The sequence below is a fragment of the Sander lucioperca genome, chromosome 4 (assembly GCF_008315115.2).
Source record: "Sander lucioperca isolate FBNREF2018 chromosome 4, SLUC_FBN_1.2, whole genome shotgun sequence".
Classification (NCBI taxonomy): Eukaryota; Metazoa; Chordata; class Actinopteri; order Perciformes; family Percidae; genus Sander; species Sander lucioperca.
Window position 1 is genome coordinate 39,209,968 of NC_050176.1, and position 21,647 is coordinate 39,231,614.

The 21,647-nt window shown below is 39.5% G+C and overlaps 1 protein-coding gene and 1 long non-coding RNA gene across 4 annotated transcripts in view; one reads left to right on the forward strand and one right to left on the reverse strand.

Moving 5' to 3' along the window:
- LOC116060536 (GTPase IMAP family member 9-like) overlaps positions 1-17,902 on the reverse strand; it is a 65,538-nt gene extending 47,636 nt beyond the window's left edge. The window contains exons 1-2 of one of the 3 annotated variants that reach the window (XM_036000517.1): positions 9,383-9,584; positions 7,536-8,743 (exon numbers count right to left, since the gene is read on the reverse strand). In XM_036000517.1, coding sequence (XP_035856410.1) covers positions 7,659-8,743; positions 9,383-9,398 — 1,101 coding nt within the window. In that variant the 5' untranslated portion in view covers positions 9,399-9,584 and the 3' untranslated portion in view covers positions 7,536-7,658. Of the gene's footprint in view, positions 1-7,535; positions 8,744-9,382; positions 9,585-15,290; positions 16,308-17,757 lie in introns of those variants that run through there. The other 2 variants (XM_036000516.1, XM_031314145.2) reach the window with 2 other exon arrangements.
- LOC116060539 lies at positions 1,965-5,745 on the forward strand. The gene is made up of 2 exons (XR_004107528.2): positions 1,965-2,351; positions 5,492-5,745. It is a non-coding gene; the product is annotated as an uncharacterized LOC116060539 (long non-coding RNA).
- Positions 17,903-21,647: the final 3,745 nt, after the last annotated feature.

A 21,647-nucleotide genomic window follows, 5' to 3' on the forward strand; every position in this document is an offset into this window, starting at 1 on the left:
TTGGGGAGAATTTAACAACATTGCCAGCTAAGATGACCGTTAGCATGTAGCTACTATAGTGTTTACTGCCGTTAGCATGTAGCTACTATAGTGGTATACAGCAGTGGTGGCTGGGAGAGCTGTCATCCCATCTTCAAAAGGACACTTATGTACGTTTACACTTCATCGCATTAATAATAGACAGTCTATGGTTATTAGTCAAGACGAAGTATTAGGTGAAAACATTAACGTAAACAACACAACAACGATGTCGCTACACGGTTTTGGATCAGTGACAAGTTTCGAATGTTTGTAGCTATGACTATTGTATAATAAAGATTTAATAAAAAAAGATTTAATAAAAAAGTTGTAATGTTTGGTCGTAAAGTGTTGACACGTTACTTATATACAGTCTATGGTTACAAATCGCACAGGGACATTGTTAGTTTTCTACTACGTAATTATGCGCATGCACAGAACGGATCTTACAGGCGGTACTGGCCAATAAATGCTATTGAAGGGCGGGTCTTGGCGTGGCGGGAGTAACTTCCGGTCACGAAAAAAATACCAATGCAAAATTAAGGAATACGACTTATACACACGTATTTTAATTTCCGAGTTCCATCTACAAATACATCAAAGACAATCGGATAACGAGATTGTTTTTCGTTTTCCGTTTTTTAATATCAAAACAAAAAACGAATAATGGGTTGTTTTCCGTTTTTTGTTTTCCTATTTACTAATGGTAATTGGGAAACTGGCCGTTTTTCGTTTTTGTTTTTTTCCTTTCAAAACGAAAATCCGTTGGCCACCAAGTACACGGACCGTGTTTTCATATTTGCCGTCGTGTTTTCATATTTGCCGTCGTGTTTTCCTATTTGCTGTCGTGTTTTTCTATTTGCAGTCGTGATTTCCTATTTGCCGTCGTGTTTTTCTATTTGCTGTCGTGTTTTCATATTTGCCGTCGAGTTTTTCTATTTGCCGTCGTGTTTTCATATTCGTCGTCGTGTTTTCATATTTGCCGTCGCGTTTTTCTTATTGCTGTTGTGATTTGCACTTCAGAGCCACCGTACATATGCCTATTAACTGGTAAGGATTTAGATATACAGATATACTGAATGCTGTCTATTTAATTTGGGATTTAAGTTAATGGTTTATTTGTAACTTAGTTCTAGGATCATACCCAGTATTTACTTTGTACTTATATCATTTCAGAACCACACCTCCATGTAGGCATCCACATACTGTTGGAGAAATGAGCGTGTGTTGATTGTGAGGCAATAAAGGATAATTAAGAAGTGACACTTGTCTGGTTCTTATCGGACCCCCTTCAGTGGACTCAGATTCACTACTAACCAGTCAGGTAACGGTACATGGGTAGCATCATCGTGCACCCGTATTTTCAATTAGTTATAATTTCACAACTTAAAATTATTTCACAATGTATTGGTTCACTAATATGTTACTGTTTATTAATATAGTAAATTAATAATATAGTCATTTGAATTATTTATTTAATATAGGACATGTTAGATTTTCAGATCATTTGCTCATTGACCTATGTAAACAAGTAAACATAAACAAGAGCCAAGAGATGGTAAAGCAAGTTTATTTGAATAGCACATATTATACACAAAGGAGATTCAGAGTGCTTTATAACATGCATGAACCACATTAAACATTAAAGTACAGAATGAATAGAAACCACTGATTATATTTTGTGTAAAGAGAAAGAGAATTACTTGATTGATGCAACATGTGCTTGAGGTCCATTTGAATGGCATTGGAGAACATCAAAGTATTGATCCTGGTTTTAAAGGTAGTCAGAGTTTGTTTAAATCTAAAAGCCCTGACACAGCAAGCAGACGGCCAAGAACTAATGGTGATGAAGGGAGACTGTGGTGACGCCACACATCCCCTTTTGTCTCGGCCAAAAGATTGCACTTGAACATATCACAAAGACTAATGCCGACGACCAACTACCACGTAGGTTCTGTGCCTGGGTGAGAGGAAATAACTCTCCATGCCAGCAGCCGGCGGTCATCTATTCATCATTCAAAAAGGGAAACCGGATACAAACGTTGCTCTGATACCTACAACTAAACAGTGTTTGCCTAAATCAGCAGTGGCAGCACAGAGCCTATATGGTCCCTCTGCTTCTCTCACATTGTTTTCAACCCTTTGTTATAAACAGAGAGCGCCGTCTAGTGGGCTCAGAAAATAAAGTAAAACTTAATTTGGACATACAGCAACTACCAACCAGACTGTTCATCTCTCTGCTGGTCGGCTAGTTAGCTTGCTGGCTTGCTGGGGGGCTCAGTCTAGCACCAACCAGGGTGCTGAGAGAGACATGTCTACGTCTCTATATTACAGTTTTTTCCAACTGCTTACACACAAAATCTTTTCATGTTACACAATTTTTGAAACGTCTCACTCAAAGTGCAAAACTACCAACCTAGTCTCACATCAGTTCGTGAAATGGTCACGTTATTTAAATTTATGGATTTGTGTACCCAGACACATTTCTGTCGGGGTTTTTTTGTGGTGATGAGCACGATTTTTAAACTAATGTATTTCAATGGGAAGCATCTTTCGTGATCACAGCACGACTACGGTAGCGAGTAGTATGAAAAGCCAAAAATCTGCGTAGGGAGGTCGGTTGGGGGGGTGGATGGGTCAAACAACACAGGACTTTCAGCCCGGAGACCGGGGTTTGTGTCCCGCGCGTAGACGTTTAATTTCCCCGTTGTTTTTTTCCGCACGTCCCCCAGAGACCACGGCTCCATAACCTCCATAATTGCACTCACCACCACGAAAAAAAAACGAGAGAAACGTGTCTGGGTACACAAATCAATAGATTAAAAATAACGTGACCATTTCACGAACTGCAGTGAGACCGTGTTGAAACTACACACAGAATCTCCAAAACCATAAACTATTTCTCAGCCTTTCACTCAGTTTTCAATTGAATGAAACATTTTTTTCAAAACACTACCCACAATTCTATTCCTAAGACACAAAAATCTAACAGGAAGTGACTAGCTTTCCTTTTCTAAACACAACCAATCAAAATGCTACACTTATTTACCAGGGCACACACACACTCCTCACATGTGCAAACACATTATGTCATAACTAAACACTAACCAATCACTGCTTTAGTATAGGCCTATACAGAGGTCAAAGGTCAGATTACCTGTTTGAAAAATGGATGCCAACAATAGACAGAGAGCAAGAGGAGGAGGAGGGAGAGACAGGGGACGACAACGAGGAGGAGGAGACAGGGGACGACAACGAGGAGGAGGAGACCAGTGTTGGGCAAGTTACTTCCAAAATGTAATACATTATAGATTACTAGTTACTGTCATTTGAGAGTAATTAGTTATATTACAATATTACTGTCTCTGAATTGTAATGCGTTACACTACTTTTGCATTACTTTTGAGTTACTTTCACCAAAATAACAGGGGAAGTTTGATTTGGCAGCTAGCTTGTGAATTTCACCACCGGATCAATAAAGTCTCGTCTTTATCCACTTTAATACATCATAGATTATTCATATTTTGTATAATTAATATAAATATGCAAAGTAACTAAAGCTATACAAAATAGATAAGTAAAACATATAATAGGCAAGTAGGAGAAAATGAAAATACTCAAAAGTATGGCATTGTTTGGCATTGTGTAAAATGTTTGTTTATAGCACTTCAATAAGAAATTCATGTTTAGGTTAAAAGACTCTAAAGGAAATGTTCAATTATAGTGTGATTAAAACTCACTATTAACATTACTTACAGTACTTGATTTACAGCTGATTTGTGAAAAGGTAGCCCACACAACCTTATTTAACAGTAATTTAGTTTTACTGCGAACCATCACAGGAAGTGCTTTTATTTTGAAGTAAGCTACACGGAAGTTGTCTGTTGTGTAGCCTACTCTTGCTAGCTTACTGAGATGCAACATGTCCGTCAGGTTCAAGTTGTTCACTTTGTTTGTAAAACTGCAACATATTGAACAGTAAATGGTCACAGTAAAAGACAAGCGCTTTTGGTCGTCATTCGAAGCCATTCCACTACAGGCAGAGTTACTCTCCACGGCTGATAAAATACAATGATATTTACGTGTAGCAAGCCTCAACATTAATTCCCGACATGTTTATATCTGTCAGCCGCTGACGTACCGTCACCTGTTGGGACATACATGCTGTCCGTACCGTCTCTGGTTCTGGCTCTGACCACGGGAACAGAAACAGGACAGCTCACTTCAACGCAGCGTAATAACTCCTGAAAATAATATCCATCTCGCAAATGTATCTGTCTCTACAGTCATCTCAACCATCGAATACAGCAACAGGAAAATAATACGGCTTTTTTTTTTTTCCTGTGAAATGTGTGTTGGTGAATTCTTAAAAAAACCAATGCACCACTAAATGTTGCGTTAAAATGCGTTGTAACTCGCGTTACTGAGATTGTAACGAGTATAATATTACCAAAATTTAATTAGTAATGCGTTATATTACTGCGTTACAGCAAAAAGGAATACATTACTGTAATTGCGTTACTCCCAACACTGGAGGAGACAGGGGACGACGAGGAGGAGGAGAATGACGAGGAGGAGGAGGAGGAGACAAGAGACGACAACGAGGAGGAGGAGAATGAGGAGGAGGAGGAGGAGGAGGAGGAGGAGGAGGAGGAGGAGGAGGAGGGACAGACAGGGGACGACAATGAGGAGGAGGAGGAGGAGGGAAGAAGAGGAAGGAGAGCCATCTCTGATGAGATCAGGGCCACACTTATTCATCATGTGATCAACCACGGATTGACCAATGAGAGAAGCCCATCTTGAGTAGCTTTACAGTGGCGTCCATACTGCATGCAACTATCTATCTATTTCAGCATTACAAATCAATCAGACTTGTTTGTGCATACAATCCCCCCCCCGCCACACAAACACATACAAACACACACACACACACACACCACACACAACACACACACACACACACACACACACACACACACACACCACACACACACACACACACCACACACACACACACACACACACACACACACACACACACATTCTTTATTCTAAAAATGATACCTTTGGTTTCTATATGTTTGTAGTTGTGTTTTCTTGTTTCATACTACTGTATACAACACTGAGTTACTCTTACAAACGTGATGTTTTGTCCAATAAATATTTTCTGTTTTACTGTAACATTATATTGTTTACAACACACTTTTCAACCCCTCTCAGCAGATAACTTTCTCTCTAGAACTTTGTAAACGTAGATATACGTCTATGAAAGACAAAAGAGCTTTAGATTTAGAACAACAGTGTGTACATGGTATATCCAAAAATGTACTATTATGAAAAAAGTGTTTGTCATTTGATGCAAATGCTTCATTGTGAGATGTGTTTATGGTATTTTGAATGCAGTGTTTCATGTTGAAGGAGATGTGAGGCATTTAGCATTTTGTGTGTTCAGTTTTGGGAATTGTGTGTAGAGTTTTATGGTATAGGACATTATTTTATTATTTATTATTATCAATATTATTATTATTACTCCAACAAAGGTTTTGTCTTAATATCACATCTTTATCTCTTGTTCAGTGTAGCACATGAGCACATAGATAACTTGTTCTTGAGTGGCATCAATTATCAACATAACCCATGAAATAAAGTCTTTGTGACAAACTGTGACCAACAGGAACAAAATCAAATAACATAAGGATTTACTACAATACATTCATGTAAATCTGACAAAAAAACAGAACAAAAGAAAATAGTTTATATATATAGTAAAATGTTAACTTACATTATAGAATATCTCCTTGGGCTTTGTTACAGTTTTTTTTTCAACTGCTTACACACAAAATCTTTTCATGTCACACGATTTTTGAAGCCTTTCACTCAAAGTGCAAAACTACACAGCAAATCTCCAAAACCATAAACTATTTCTCAGTCTTTCACTCAGTTTTCAAATGCATAAAACACTTTTTTCAAAACATTACACACAATTCTCTTCCTAAAACACAAAAATCCAACAGGAAGTGACTTGCTTTCCTTTTCTAAACACAACCAATCAAAATGCTACACTTATTTACCAGGGCACACACACACACACACACACACACACACACACACACTCCTCACATGTACAAACACATTATGGCATAACTGAACACTAACCAATCACTGCTTTAGTATAGGCCTATACAGAGGTCAAAGGTCAGATTACCTGTTTGAAAAATGGATGCCAACAATAGACAGAGAGCAAGAGGAGGAGGAGGGAGAGACAGGGGACGAGGAGGAGGAGGAGGAGGAGGAGGAGGAGGGAGAGACAGGGGACGAGGAGGAGGAGGAGGAGGAGGAGGAGGAGGGAGAGACAGGGGACGAGGAGGAGGAGGAGGAGGAGGAGGAGGGAGAGACAGGGGAGGAGGAGGAGGAGGAGGAGGGAGAGACAGGGGAGGAGGGGGAGGAGGAGGAGGAGGAGGAGGGAGAGACAGGGGACGAGGAGGAGGAGGAGGAGGAGGAGGGAAGAAGAGGAAGGAGAGCCATCTCTGATGAGATCAGGGCCACACTTATTCATCATGTGATCAACCACTGATTGACCAATGGAGAAGCCTCTTGAGTAATCTTAACCCGTGGCGGCCCTACTGCATGCAAACTATCTATCATTTCAGCATTACACATCAATCAGACTTTGTTTTGCACAAAGTGCATACAATCCTTTTCATTTATCATTTTGTTTGTTCGATTTTTGGGATTGTGTGTATGTTTTGAAAAAAGGAGACCATATTTTGAGAAACGTGTGTAAGCATTTGAAAAACGTAAAATAATGCCAAGGGAACACTAGATGCATGGTGAGAAGTATGATATGAGAGTGATCCCTGGAGTGAACTAGCCTTCACTAACCCTACAGTATATATTATGGATGTCCAAGCCGATCACGTGATTGGAATCGGGCCTGCACGTGGTTTCAGACTCGATCGGAATCGGCCGTTACCTCCCGATCCGGACATCATCGATTAATAGGTATATATATTGTCATAATTTTTTACACATCTATAGTTATGCGGTGTCACAAGTATAACCTTGACGTCCACACAAAACAGCACCGCGTGCGGCATGACATCACTTGTTGCAGAGACGCTCAATTGGTTAAATGCCGCAAAGTAGACACGGAACGTTTGAAAAAAGCGGAAAGCTCGAGTAAATGTCTGCGGTGCTGGAGGTCTTATAAAGTTGATGACAACACCTTGCCATAAGCAAACTGTGGATATCATTTAACAGAAGTGCTCTGTTTGTTAACAGTTTGTTGAATGTTTAAATAAGTGAATTAAATAACAAATAAGGCAAACATCCTGGATCCGTTTTTGTCGCTCATTTTCTTATTCTTTTTTTATATATATTATAGAATTACGTATCGGGACCTCGGTATCTTAGATCTCAATCAAATGACTCGGACCTCGAGGGCAAAAAAAAAACCTGATCGGGACATCCCTATAGTAGATAGCTCTACTTTACAACTACAATTAGCTTTATTATCATTCACTCAGATAATAAAAACGTAAATAGTGATTTTAGTTCTGTGGATGAAATAATTGTTTCATATATTCTTGTGTAGGAGCTTCTAGAGGGTTCCTCTGTAGTTGTGCTGCCTGAATCACTCACTATTTGAACCATCCCCCAATTGTTTTTCCCAATCGGTCAATTCCTTCAACTACCATCTTGCCAACTACTACCAGAGGATACAATGGATGAAACTCCTCAGCTTCCTCTCTGGCCTCACGTTCATGTCTGTTCTGCAACTTTTCTTTTTCCTCTCTCAGTTCTTTCTCATGCTGTTCCTTCATTTTATTCATCATGTTTGCATACTCCCTTTCTTTCTCCTCTCTGTCTCTCTTTCTCTCTGCTTCTCTCTCCTCCTTCTCCCTCTTTCTCTCCTCATTCATTTCCTGCCTCTCCCTCTCCCTCTCCTCTTCTCTCTCTTTCCTCTCCCTCTCTCTCTCAGCCTGAAGTTGTTCATTCATTTTCTTCATCTGTTTTTTATATTTTTCCTGAAGTTTTCTCTCCAATTCCTCTTTTTCTTTGCGTATTTGCTCTTCTTTCTCTTTCAGGATGCGTTGTTTCTCCTCTTCGACTGCCCTCTCGGCCTCTTGGAACATCTCGGTTGTGTAGTGGCTTCCTCCGTTCTTCTGGTTTAAATTTCTGATCTTCTGGAGCAGCTCAGTGACCTGAGAGCGATCCTTCAGCTTATTATTGAAGACATGGTACTGGCCATTACATCTGGCCACGAGTTCTTGCAGGTCTGAGGATTCCATCAAGAAGTCTTCAATAGTTGTGTCAAGTTGGTCCCCATGAGTAAAGAGAACCATGCTGTATCTGTCTGCAGCCTGTCCAAAGATTTCTTGAATCCTTTGCACTGTCTGCATTTCCTCGTCGGTGTATCTGCCCAGCCGGATGACCACCAGGAACACATGGGGTCCAGGAGCAGCATAAGAGATGCACTGGCATAGATCTTTAGTTGTTTTATCCTTGCCAAACCTGGTGTCAAACAGGCCTGGGGTGTCGATAACAGCAACCTGTTGCCCGTCCACCACAGCTTTGCCCTTGGAACAGTCTACAGTCATAGACTTTGCACTGAACTTTGATTCAAAGCACTGTCGTCCCAGAATGGTGTTTCCAGTGGCACTCTTCCCAATTCCTGTCTTCCCCACCATCACTATCCTCATATTCTCATTATTTCTGCTCCAACCTGTGTAGAAGAATGCGTGACACTGAATAAGAATCAGGTTGTACATGCATTGTAGTTAATCCTACAGACCATGTCTAATTGTGAATATTTACAATGTGGCTTATAATGTTGGCTTATTTGGTTTTCTTTCCATGATCTAATATGGCTTCCATATATTGTTTAGTTCAATATTTACAGGAAAAGGCACAAGGTATTTTAAAGTACCCCATGCATTAGTGTCTAAGTGACTAATGTGTACAAGAATCTTTGAAATTGGTCCAGTATTGAGCAAGAACGGTGTAACCGGCAGCCCAGACTGGGCTGTAATGTAATCATATATGTCAAATAGACATCGTCAATTTCCATCCACCATAAGTTTAGTTCTTGCCTCTGACAGGCTCAGATTATTATTCTGTCTGATAACATTATGGTACGGATCCATACAGAGATAGACCTTTTTGTTAAGGAGTAAAATCCTTGTGTGTAACTGGAAGTGTAACTACCCAGTAGGCTATGTCTATGGAAGCATTAGTCTATAGGAGCTACACAAAAACATTACATATCTTAAATTAAGATCACTGTGATAAAATTATTTGTAATAGTGATCAAAACATAAAAAATATAACAAATTATTAAAATGGATACAGCATCATGACTTACCAAAATTGCTATCCATGTTTAGGTTGTAATAGTTCCTGTCCCTGTTTGGGTTAAAGAGTACGGAGTAGATACTACAGCTGAAGTAAAGACAGAGTTCAGAGTGTGTCTCCTGCAGCTCCTTTGGAAAGGCTCTATATATGAGCCAAACCACACCCAGGAATAGCTGCACATAATGAAAGTGAAACTAAAGCTTTATATGTGGCCCTCCCCGACCACTAACAGGAAATGGAAGAACTTATCACTTAACTACAGACCCTGGCGCACAAAGCTCCCCCTTCCCTTCAGTATTTACAAGAAATGGCAGCAGTTATCTTAAGGTCCTCATGATTCTGCCACTCCCATACTGGCTGGTGGTCAAAAAAGTTAACTTCAGGCCTATGGAGTTATATTCCTATCTTTATTCAAGAGCGCATTCTTTCAATTTGAGAGCATTTCTTACCGATATTATGTTCAGATTTTGTAATCATTTCCCTCAAAACCTTGCTCTCACACTCAAATAGCCACTGCTCGAGCTTGGATTTGCTGGACTTCTGCTCAAACGTTATGCTTGGACTCAGTTATGTTGTTGCTTCGACAGATTTCCTGCTCTCAGCTTTAGCCCTTCTCCTCGCACTCTGATTCTGCACGCTTGCAAATCTTCTCCTCTCGGATTTCTGCTGTGCTCTCGGATTGTTTGTGTTACAACCATAGACTGTTAATATTAATATTAATAGCCTATGGTCCAGTATTAAGCTAGATCGCTGCAGTTGGCAGCGGCGAAACAAGCTACAATGTAAGTTAATAGGACAATTGTCCAGCTTGTATTTACCTTCACAAAAGTGCTTATTTTGCCGATGACAGGCTCAGATTAATATTCTTAGTGTCTGACAACATTATGGAAAGGATCCCTACAGAGATAGACCTTTAAAACCTTTTACCTTTAAGACCTTTCTGTTTAACAGCTCTGAAGTTGCTAGCACTAAACCCACCAGACTCCATTTAAAAAAACAATACTTTTAGCGTGTATAGAGCCAACATATTTTAACATGTAAATCAGTAAACTATGTGGTTATTTCAACCAAAACTAGAGTTGTTTTGCTTCTGTCGACTTTAAATGAAATGTATTTTACGATGCTAAAATTACTGTTTATTTACACGGAGTCTGGTGGGTTTAGCGAACCCAATTGCGCAGATGTTTTTATGTTTTAAAAAAGGATCTAACTCCGTAACAGAAAGGTCGACCTCCTTAGAAATCATTTCTATAATGTTGTCAGACACTTAGAATATTAATCTGAGCCTGTCAGTGGCAAAACAAGCACTTTTGTGAAGGTAAATACAAGCTGGACAATTGTCCTATTAACTTACATTGTAGCTTGTTTCGCTGCTGCCAACTGCAGCGATCTCTCTTAATACTGGACCAATGTCAAAGAATGTTGTTCCATCAGTCACTTAGACACAGAAACATAGGAACATAGGGGTTGAAAAAACGGTGGTTATGTTGTGGTTGTGTATATTTCTGTTCTCTGTGGTGTATATTTCTGTTGTGTATATTTCTGTTCCCTGTTGTGTATAGTTCTGTTTCTTGTTTTATTTTGACAGTCTGTTTTTCTCCCTTGTCTTGTCTAGTTTTACTACCTGTGTTTTCCCGCCTTTTTGATTACCCTGCCCACTCCTAATGTGTTGCACATGTTCCCCAGCCCTAGTGTCACCTGTTCCTCTTTTCTCATTTACCCTGTGTATTTAGTTTCTGCATTCCCTTTGCCTGTTGTCACAACATTTTGGTTGCTGTAAGTGTGTTTCAGTCAGTGTCAGTGTGGTAAACCCTTCCCTGTGGTCTATGTGTTCCCGGTTTTTGATATCCTGTGCTTTTGTTTGATATTCTTTCTGGACTTGTTTTTGCCTACCTCTGTTGGTACTCCTGAGGCCTGTACTATGAAGCAAGATTTTGCGTTACCGAGGTAACTTCAGGTTCAACCCAGGGTTTTCTGTACCACGACGGTGGATCACTCGTTACCGGGTTAAATCGCCATGGTAACTTATGCTGAACACCTGAACTGCATTTAAAGCATCGGCTATTTTTTTGCCAGCTTTCCTCCTGTTTTAGGAAGCAGTGACTGTATTGCGTTTTGCCTGTAAAACTATGTCAGTGTTCTTCATATCTATATAGAATTATAATTTGCTCTTCTTATATAAAATATGCAGCTCTGGTAGATGTTTGTGATTGGTCGTGCTGTGCAAACACCTCTTTTATGTGAACGCGCGCGCCGCTGGATTGGGAAACCCTGGGTTGATTGAACTAGTTGTTAACCACCGTCGTGACACAGCTTATGATGGACCGCGGTTGTTAGGGTTAGTGAAGCTGGGTAACTGAAATAAATCCAGGGCATGTTGATCTTGATTCGTAGTACAGGCCTCTGGTGTCTTTTGTTTTTTGCATTTTTGCATTTTTGGATCCCTTTTTGCATTTGCCCTGGTTTTTTCTGTTAATAAATCGTCAAGCAACTAAACTTCTGCCAGCTCTCTGCGTTTGGGTCCACCATTCCCTGCACATCATGACAAGTTATCCTTTAATGTGTAAAGTAACTAAAGCTGTCACATTAATGTAGTGGAGTAAAAAGTACAATATTTCTCTATGAAATGTAGCGGAGTAGAAGTAGAAAGTGGCATGAAAAGAAAAGACAAGTACCTCAAATTATAAACTTTTAGGTATGATTTAACGACTTTTAAAATTATTTCACAATGTATTGGTTCACTAATATGTTACTGTTTATTAATATACTGGTAGTAAATTAATAATATAGTAATTTCAATTATTTCTTTAATATAGGACATTTTAGATTTTCATCATTTGCTCATTGACCTATGGAAACAAGTAAACATAAACAAGAGCCAAGAGATGGCAAAGCAAGTTTATTTGAATAGCACATATTATACACAAAGGAGATTCAGAGTGCTTTATAACATGCATGAACCACATTAAACATTAAAGTACAGAATTAATAGAAACCACTAAATTACATTTTGTGTAAAGAGAAAGAGAATTACTTGATTGATGCAATATGTGCTTGAGGTCAATTTTATTCATCAACATATCATTGGAGAACATCAAAGTATTGATCCTGGTTTTAAAGGTAGTCAGAGTTTGTTTAAATCTAAAAGCCCTGACACAGCAAGCAGACGGCCAAGAACTAATGGTGATGAAGGGAGACTGTGGTGTCGCTAACGTAAAAACAAAAGGCTACTTTTGAACGGGTTACTTAGAGAGTCAGGGGGAGGGAAGATATTTTCTCCTTTTTGGATGTAATAGAAGAAATGTCTGTCTGATTGTTATTACTGGTAACTGGTATAATGGATTGGTAGGCTTGGTAACTGGTTCTATCAAGGCATATTTATTGTTTCATTTTTAATACATTTTGTGTTGTTTTTGTTTGTTTATTTTATTTGTATTGGTTTGTATTCCTGGTATTGTTACCTTTGGTTTGTGTTGTCTACAGCTGTGTCTCGTTTTGAAATTGTATTCAATGGCTGACAGGTGCAGCCTGAGTTCATTTAATCAAAGAAGGGAAGTATTTGGGTAGTAGTCTGATTTCTATTATTGATCCCTCTGTTGTTGTCTAAGAGATGCTTCTGTTTTGTGTTCTATAAAAAGAAAATTGGGGACAAGGAACATAATTATGAATGGAATGTCGTAAGGTTCTGGAACATCTGTTGTCCTGTCAAAATATCAACAATAAAAAGAAAAGAGTTCTCCTGCAGCTCCTTTGGAGATATGAGTCACACCACACCGTTAAATATCTGCACACAATGAAAGTGAAACTAAATCTTTATATGGTTGTTTCTGGAGTTTTTTTAATATCTGGGAAGTCCCAGTGTTTCCTCTCCACTTCTAACCTTGCTCTCCCGACCATTAATAAGGAATGGAAGCACTTATTTATATAAGCACTCAAAACAACAGATTTTATAAACAACCAGTGTTTTTTGTGTAAAGTACATTTTATGGTATAGGACATTATTTTATTAGTTTATTTTGTAATTTGTAGGTATGTAGATCTTTTATAAGACATGTTTATGTTAAAATAAATAGCCTATACCTACACAAGTAGTTATGTATCTCGTTGTTTGCCATCTTATGGACATAGTGTGCAAAAATAAATATATTTTAATACTTTAAACCTTTGTGAGTCATTTTTGGCCAGTTTTGACAGCTCTATGTGGATTGATCAGATGAGATGAAGATGAGAAATGTGTGCACTCTCACAGTCGTTTGTTTGCTTTCCTCACTACCGTTTGTTTTCTCGTGTGAACAGCCAAAGAGATGGATTCCTCGCACAGACGCAGAGACCAATGGCGAATCAACTAAAACAAGGCCGACGGTGCGTGACTCACCGCAAAACCTAGGGCGGCCCAACTAGATCGACAGCCGACGATCACCTTTGTGTATCAAGGCCTTTACAGTATTTGTTCCAGCTCTCTGATGCATATTGACTGCATGCTGCTATATCATGTTTAGTTTGAACTCTGGATCTGCATAGTTGCCAAGTGTAACAAGTAGTTCCTGACCTAGAGATTGCTTTTTCAGGAACTATGATTCGATAATTAATTTGCAGCATATGTCTAATACACTGAACTTTATTTCTAAAGAAAGGAGGTAGTGAACTTGCTTCTCCAGGGCTCTCAAGTGTCATGCATTGAGCGTGACAGTCACTCATTTCGGTCTTTTGTCACGCACTCCCACCACACATTGTATTTCTCACGCGGAAAAACTATTTATAATATATTTAATATGCCGCACCGCCCAAAATTTCTCTGGCGCGCCGCTCTCACTATGGAACCGGCAGGAATCAAGCGCGTCTCCCGTGGAGTTCTTTGTTGAGCCTGCCACTTATCAGCCAATCAAAAAAAAAAAAGGGGGCTACACAATAGCCAATCAGAAAATAGCACTATTGTATCTGGGTAAGATTTAACGCAACAACCAATGAAAAAAAAGCATAGAGCAGCGTACAGACACTTCCCTAAACGTTCACTCATTCAGAGACCAGATCAGTTCTCTTAATACATCCATGCCAGAGACCCAAACGGGGCTCTGTTTCTGTCAGACGGTCTGAGATCTACCGTATCAGCAGAGCAATCATGTAATGCACAGCAGACTATGGTGCAGGTAGATTATTTTCTGAAATATAGTGACTACTCTAACTTTATTTTTCTCTAAATATCACGACTCCTCCAAATCTCAGAGAACACAGATATATTTTGAATGTGCACAAAGTTTTGAACATCAGCAGAAATCTTGCTCAAAACTTAACAGTATTACAGTCCAGGGGTTAATTAATAAATTAAAATGAATTAATGTATCATTGAGGTGAATAATTGTCACCTTTTAAGGAGGTTACTTCCTCAACAAAAGATGCAAAAGAGAAGGGAAGAGTAAATGATGCTAGGCTACATGTGACTCAGATATAATTAGAAAAGTTGATCTACAGGAGAATAAATAGTTGAAATCAATACAGAATGCCTGAGAGCCTTATTGCAATATATTCCATTATGTTCTTATATTTGGATTATAATCTGTTTCCCTTTACATAAAGATATTTCCAGCATAAATTGATTCAGAAAAAGGTAGAAATAGGTGCATACAAATTCACCAGAATGCAGGTGTGTGTGTCCCCATCATTAGTCACCATGCAGATAGAATGTCACTCTTGCCTGTCTTCAAAACTTGAGAGCCCTGCTTCTCAATGGTAGCCAACATAGTACATGTATTATATGCATTGTTGCCGATGATGTCAGACAAGAAGGACTGCCTGGTTCTTCCCAGTTGTAAATTGTAAATGTGGAGTTTTAAAGTATATCAGTATGTTAACTTGAGGTATCAATGGCTGATAAGTTGTCATTACTATTCAGTGTTATAGTGAGAGGAGGGAAGTTTGACCCTTTCTTTCTCATTTTAATCAGAGAATCGTACAATCATTTTGTGAATCAGATTGCTGCTGTGATTGCCATCTCAACCTTTCTCTTTCTACTTCCAGTTCTCTTTCATGCTGCTCCTCAAAATATTTCTGCATATTTGCTCTTTGCCTTTCTCGCTCCTCTTCATCTCTCTTCCTCTCTGCTTCTCTTTCCTCCCTCTGCCTCATCCTCTCCCTCTCTCTTCTCTCCCTCTCCCTCTCCCTCTCCTCCTCTCTCTCTTTCCTCTCCCTCTCCCTCTCAGCCTGAAGTTGTTCATTCATTTCCTTCATCTGTTTTTCATATTCTTCCTGAAGTTTTCTCTCCAGTTTCTCTTTTTCTTTGCGTATTTGCTCTTCTTTCTCTTTCAGGATGCGTTGTTTCTTCTCTTCGACTGCCCTCTCGGCCTCTTGGAACATCTCGTTTGTGTAGTGGCTTCCTCCGTTCTTCTGGGTTAAATTTCTGATCTTCTGGAGCAGCTCAGTGACCTGAGAGCGATCCTTCAGCTTATTATTGAAGACATGGTACTGGCCATTACATCTGGCCACGAGTTCTTGCAGGTCTGAGGATTCCATCAAGAAGTCTTCAATAGTTGTGTCTTCAAGAAGGTCCCCATGAGTAAAGAGAACCATGCTGTATCTGTCTGCAGCCTGTCCAAAGATTTCTTGAATCCTTTGCACTGTCTGCTTTTCCTCTTCGGTGTATCTGCCCAGCCGGATGACCACCAGGAACACATGGGGTCCAGGAGCAGCATAAGAGATGCACTGGCTCATATCTTTAGTTGTTTTATCCATGCCAAACCTGGTGTCAAACAGGCCTGGGGTGTCGATAACAGCCACCTGTTGCCCATCCACCACAGCTTTGCCCTGGGAACAGTCTACAGTCATAGACTTTGCACTGAACTTTGATTCAAAGCACTGTCGTCCCAGAATGGTGTTTCCAGTGGCACTCTTCCCATTCCCAGTCTTCCCCACCAATACTATCCTCATATTCTTCTTTTGTTCTGTATGGAAGAATTAATAGCATTAGAAAAAGAATGAATGCTCTAGATATCTATAATCCTTTGTAAAGTGCATCAACATCGTGAAACAAATTAAAAAAGAACATTAGACTGTAAAATATCCTATTTCTCTATGCTTCTCATTTCAAAAGAGATTCAGTTTTCAGGAGCAGTAATTTGCAGCACATTCATATACTACACAGTAGGTTACCGCCTCAAAAAATGGCTCCTGAGAAATAATATTTGTCCCAAACTGGCTCTTGAAATTTGACAAGAAGGAGCCCATGCAAGGCAACTTTTAAGTAAAAAGTAATTCTTTACTAAACAAAGGTTAACTCAAATGAACAATGGAGTGTGTAAATCAACAATATCAACAATGAAAACATTGCATGGATGTGTGGCATGTGTGTTGTGGGAATGTTGAAGGTGCAAAACCAAAAGACAATGGTGCAGGCTGGATGTCAGCCGTAGGAAAGAAAAAGAGTGAACACGGGCCAGGATTTATAGCTCAAGCAAACAAGCACCATAGGCCTATGTCACGCAACAATTGAAGACCGGAAGAACGTCTCTGAGTGGGGATACAGCTCTTCCTGTTAGCTTTTTACAATGGCGGAGCCCGATAGACACTGCTGGACCAAGTCTCTCCGCTACCTGCCTGAAGTCACCTCCGACGATGTGGTTGGGATTGTGAATGAACACTCTCAAAGTAAGAAACATTTTGAAAAAGGTATAAAAGGTAAAAAGTACAAGACCGTGTACAGAAACTATCAGAGACTTCAATGGTAGAAGCTCGCTCTAGCCGTTCGCAGTTTCGCGGGTACAGTAAATGTTACTATGGTAACAGCAAGTTTGACCAATCAGAGACGTTGTTGTTACGCTTAGGATTGTGGGCACTGTAGTTTTTCTCTATAACATCGCGGATAAAACATGTTTTTCTTAAACAAGGTTGATTTCATACAGACTTCTAACTTCTACAAGAGTAGACATTATGGGATGGTTTAGACCACATAGCTCAGGTCAGTCTACCTCGGATGGTTTAGACATTATGGGATGGTTTAGACATTATGGGATGGTTTAGACATTATGGCTGATAATCTAAATCCTTATGGAGAAAGGGACTGTTGACTGAAGTTCTGATTCCCTACTCCGCGTTCCAGAAGCAGGAGCTGTGATATAGGCCTACTGACACTTAGCTGTGTCATATTCCCCAGCGCTGCTGTTTGTCCAAATATAGTCACTTCTCTCTTAACTTAAAGAGACGGGTGCTTAAACAACAGAGGGTGAAGGGAGGTGTAGCACCGGTCTCTTTGACAGACAGTATGAGAAAAATAATGTTGTTGTTTTTTAACATTAAAGTATGTAAACTAGTAGATCCCCAAAAATAAAAGTATGAACCCAAACATGACCATAATATGTCCCCTTTAACAACATGAGTAATAGTATCTCGACTTACCATGGTAGTATTTGCTGGCCATTTCTGGTTGAGTGCAGGTGCTGGAACAGTCTTTCTGCTGCTTCTCATCTTTGTCAGCTGGCTGCTTGCAGCAAACCACACCTACAAGCAGTTCCACAGTGGACATCATAGTGAAACTGAAACTACAGTTAAAGCAGGGGTTTTACAGTCCAAAACAAACAGTGTTATATATTTTCTTGCCTCAAAGACATTTTGACTAGCTTGTTGTAATCATTCCACTTATAATACCTACAACTTTAAAGAATAAAGACACATAGATACAGATCCCACTTTAGGGAGTGTTGTGTTATAACTGCAGTGCAGCACTATACAGTAAGAATTTCCTGTTGAGGCCGTGTATCGTCAAGTGAGTCCTACAACATGCAGGGGTGGTGGGGTGGGGGGGGGGGTTACTGTATGGAAGACCAAATCTGACTTGTTTATAAGTAAATAACTGCATAAATGAAATAACAAATTAAAATGGAGAACAAAAAAGATGTGAATAATAAATGATTTATTTATTTCCATTCTATGAACTGATATCAATCCATTATTTATTTATTATTAAATACTTTGTTGTTCATACATGTTGAACCTCAAACATGACTGTAAACATGTCAGCTGTGTACTGACCTAAAAACTCCCTAGGTCACACTAACAGTAAATTAGAATGAATTATGTGAGTCTACGTCTTGATTTCCCTATACAAAGTCACAAAATACATGGTCCTTTTACTTGAATATGTTTAAACAATGATGAACCTGTAAAATAAAGCATGAGTGAAACATTTGTGAATGAATGAATTCCTTTATTAATTCAATTATTTAGAAAAAACTATAAGGAAGGATCCTGGATATGCCAGCAAAAGAGTCAGTCAGTTCTGTTTATCACACTTGGCTGCTATATCCACCCCACCTACATAACAACGATAACTACAGCTATAATTCCTCACTCTATCTGCTGCTCACCCCTCCCTCCACCATTTACAAGAACTGGCAGTAATCTGCAGGAAATAGTGCACACATCTGACCCACTATGGAATAAAAATGGAACTAGAATAGCTTGAAGTGTTAGTGGAACTATGAATAGGACATTCTGTTCAGTAACAGGTTTGTGCCCAGACTCAGAGTTGTGCTGTTGAGTGTGACCAGCCAGTTTGTGATCAACCTTTGTTGTTTTTTGATGATGAGGTATCATGACTGGGCTCCTGACCAGAGTGGCAACCTAGGTCTGATCTGTTTAACAAATTACTTATTGTCCCACTAGAGCACTGCGCTCCCAGAATGCAGAGTTACTTGTGGTTCCTAGAGTCTCTAAAAGTAGAATGGGAGCCAGAGCCTTCAGCTACCAGGTTCCTCTCCTGTGGAACCAGCTCCCAGTCTGGGTTCGGGGGGCAGACACCGTCACCATATTTAAGAGTAAACTTAAAACTCTCCTCTTTGATAAAGCTTATAGTTAAGGAGTGACAAGTTGCAGGGTTCGCCTAGACATGGCACCCCTTCTCTTCTCTGCTCCTCTTCATCGTCGTCGTCAAATTCATCTACCAACCCTTACAGAGCTGGCCCAGGTTTGCCTTGGACCAGCTCTTAGTTATGCTGTTATAGTTTTAGACTGCCAGGGGACTTCCTTTGACACACTGAGCTCCTCTCTCCTCTCTCTTTCCATCGGTGTGCATCTATGTCCCAGAAATGCTTGTTACTATCTTAGTTCTGGGGAGCTTATTCCCCGGACTCCTTATGTTTTCTCGCCTCACAGTTTTCTTTGGAATGATTTGAAAATAACATTAACATTAGAGAAATAACACTTTAGATGGTTCTCCAGAACAATAACTTGTTAAAAATAGCATGATTACATTGAAAGCAGTCCTCAATTATTTGTCTCAAGTATTTCTAGCATGGCAGTGATTTGCTACTTAACAAATATATAACACGTTCCACTACAAAAGAACATTTCATATATATATATATATATATATATATATATATATAGACACCACTGTTGACTATTTACTATGGCCACAGTTAAGCACAATAACCGTTGTAAGATTTTGGTGTAAAAATGTGACCGATGACCGGTCTGGCCATCTGACTCCACTTAGTCTCCACTCAAATCTTTAGTGACTGGTAGATCAGAAATAAAACTCAGGATTCGTTCAGTTAAAATTATAACAAGCTTTAGTGAAGAATGATATTGCAATTACAAATACGTGTACACGGATCAGATATTACAAGACAAGTCTATCTCTCCTAACAAACCGACAGAGTCTCGCCAGGCATCTGATGCCGCTAAAAGGCATCAGATAAGAAAGAGACAAGCTGTTATTGTTGGGATTTGCTACGTTGCATTCCATTTACCAAAAGTATACATCGGTTACAAAATGTTTTACGATGTTCATATTAATGAATACCTGTGTATTTTCTTAATCTTCTAGGGAGTTGCGTGAGAGCCAAGGACATTTTCATAACTTGCGCTACACTTCTCCGCCTGCGTAACACTGCTCCATTGTCATCTCTGCTTCCCGTGGTCAGAGGAGACCTTTTCTCAGTTTCCAATCATTCCCTGGGGGCCAATATCCTGTACTCCCTTTATAATATCTTATCACTTTAAAAAACCAGATGGCCTCTCATAACCCAGAGAAGCAGAGACGACAATGTCAGCTCAGGAACTCTAAAGCCTCTCACTTTATTCTCACAAATATATATAACCGTACACAGTCCAGCCATAAGTTTTTACCTAGTCTTTTTGACTTGAAATTACTGTTTCTGTGTCTCAACTTCATCATTTTCCGAGGGCAGCACTCCTTCACTTTCAACTATTTAGTAAATGTTAAAAAAATAATTAAAAACCACGCAGAGGGTTATGCACAACCACTTCTGTTTATTACCAGATTATTGCACGCAGTTGTATAGAAGAACAAACATAGAAATGAAGCGAAAAATCATGGTTTAACATCAGAAATGAAGGGATAAAGGTTATCCTGCAAGTATCCATCACTCTACCCTTCGCTCAAAAGCACATACACACACAGTGTGTGGAATGATCTGTATTCTGTACAATAAATATGCATACCTGCTCCACATACCATTTTTAAGTTACAACAGTGTGATCAAAATGCACATTTCCACACACAAGATGATCAAAGGGTGAATGGTGTTTAATTTGTTGGGCCAGAAGTACACACACACACACACACACACACACACACACACACACACACACACACACACACACACACACACACACACACACATTTAAATAAAGCACCATTAAATAAAAGCCTGGTGTCTTCCTGCAAGTGCAAAATAATTTACATGACAAGCCCAAGAGTTTCTTCCTTTAAGTCCCCCAAGCAACAGATATCAGCTTACACACACACACACACACACACACACACACACACACACACACACACATTTAGGAAGTAAATCATCTTGATATATTATATAAATATTCCCTCTGTAGTTATTGTTCCATTAATTAAATAGAATCAATTTTAAATATGGTTTGGACCTGCACACTGTGCTTCCCATGTTTGTGTTAACTCCATATTGAAACCTGGGCTTAACAGTGCAGTGGTCCATCAGTAGTGGGCCTAGGGATGGGAATCTAGAACTGGTTCCAATTCCTTTTATCAAGGCTGGAATGTTTTCTGTCAGTTGCCCATTGCAAAACAATGACGCCAAACTCATGCATCTATGCCACTACACTGAGGGAGTCATGGTGGAAAGGAAGAAATGGTCCAAAGCATGGCTTCATTTCACGAAGAAACAAAAGTGTGTCTAATGTCTGTAAAATGATAATTCCAAGTAAGAGTGGAAACACCAGCAATATGCACAGCCATCTTTCTACCCAACATTGGTGTAAATTCCAGGAATGTTCTGTAGTTGACC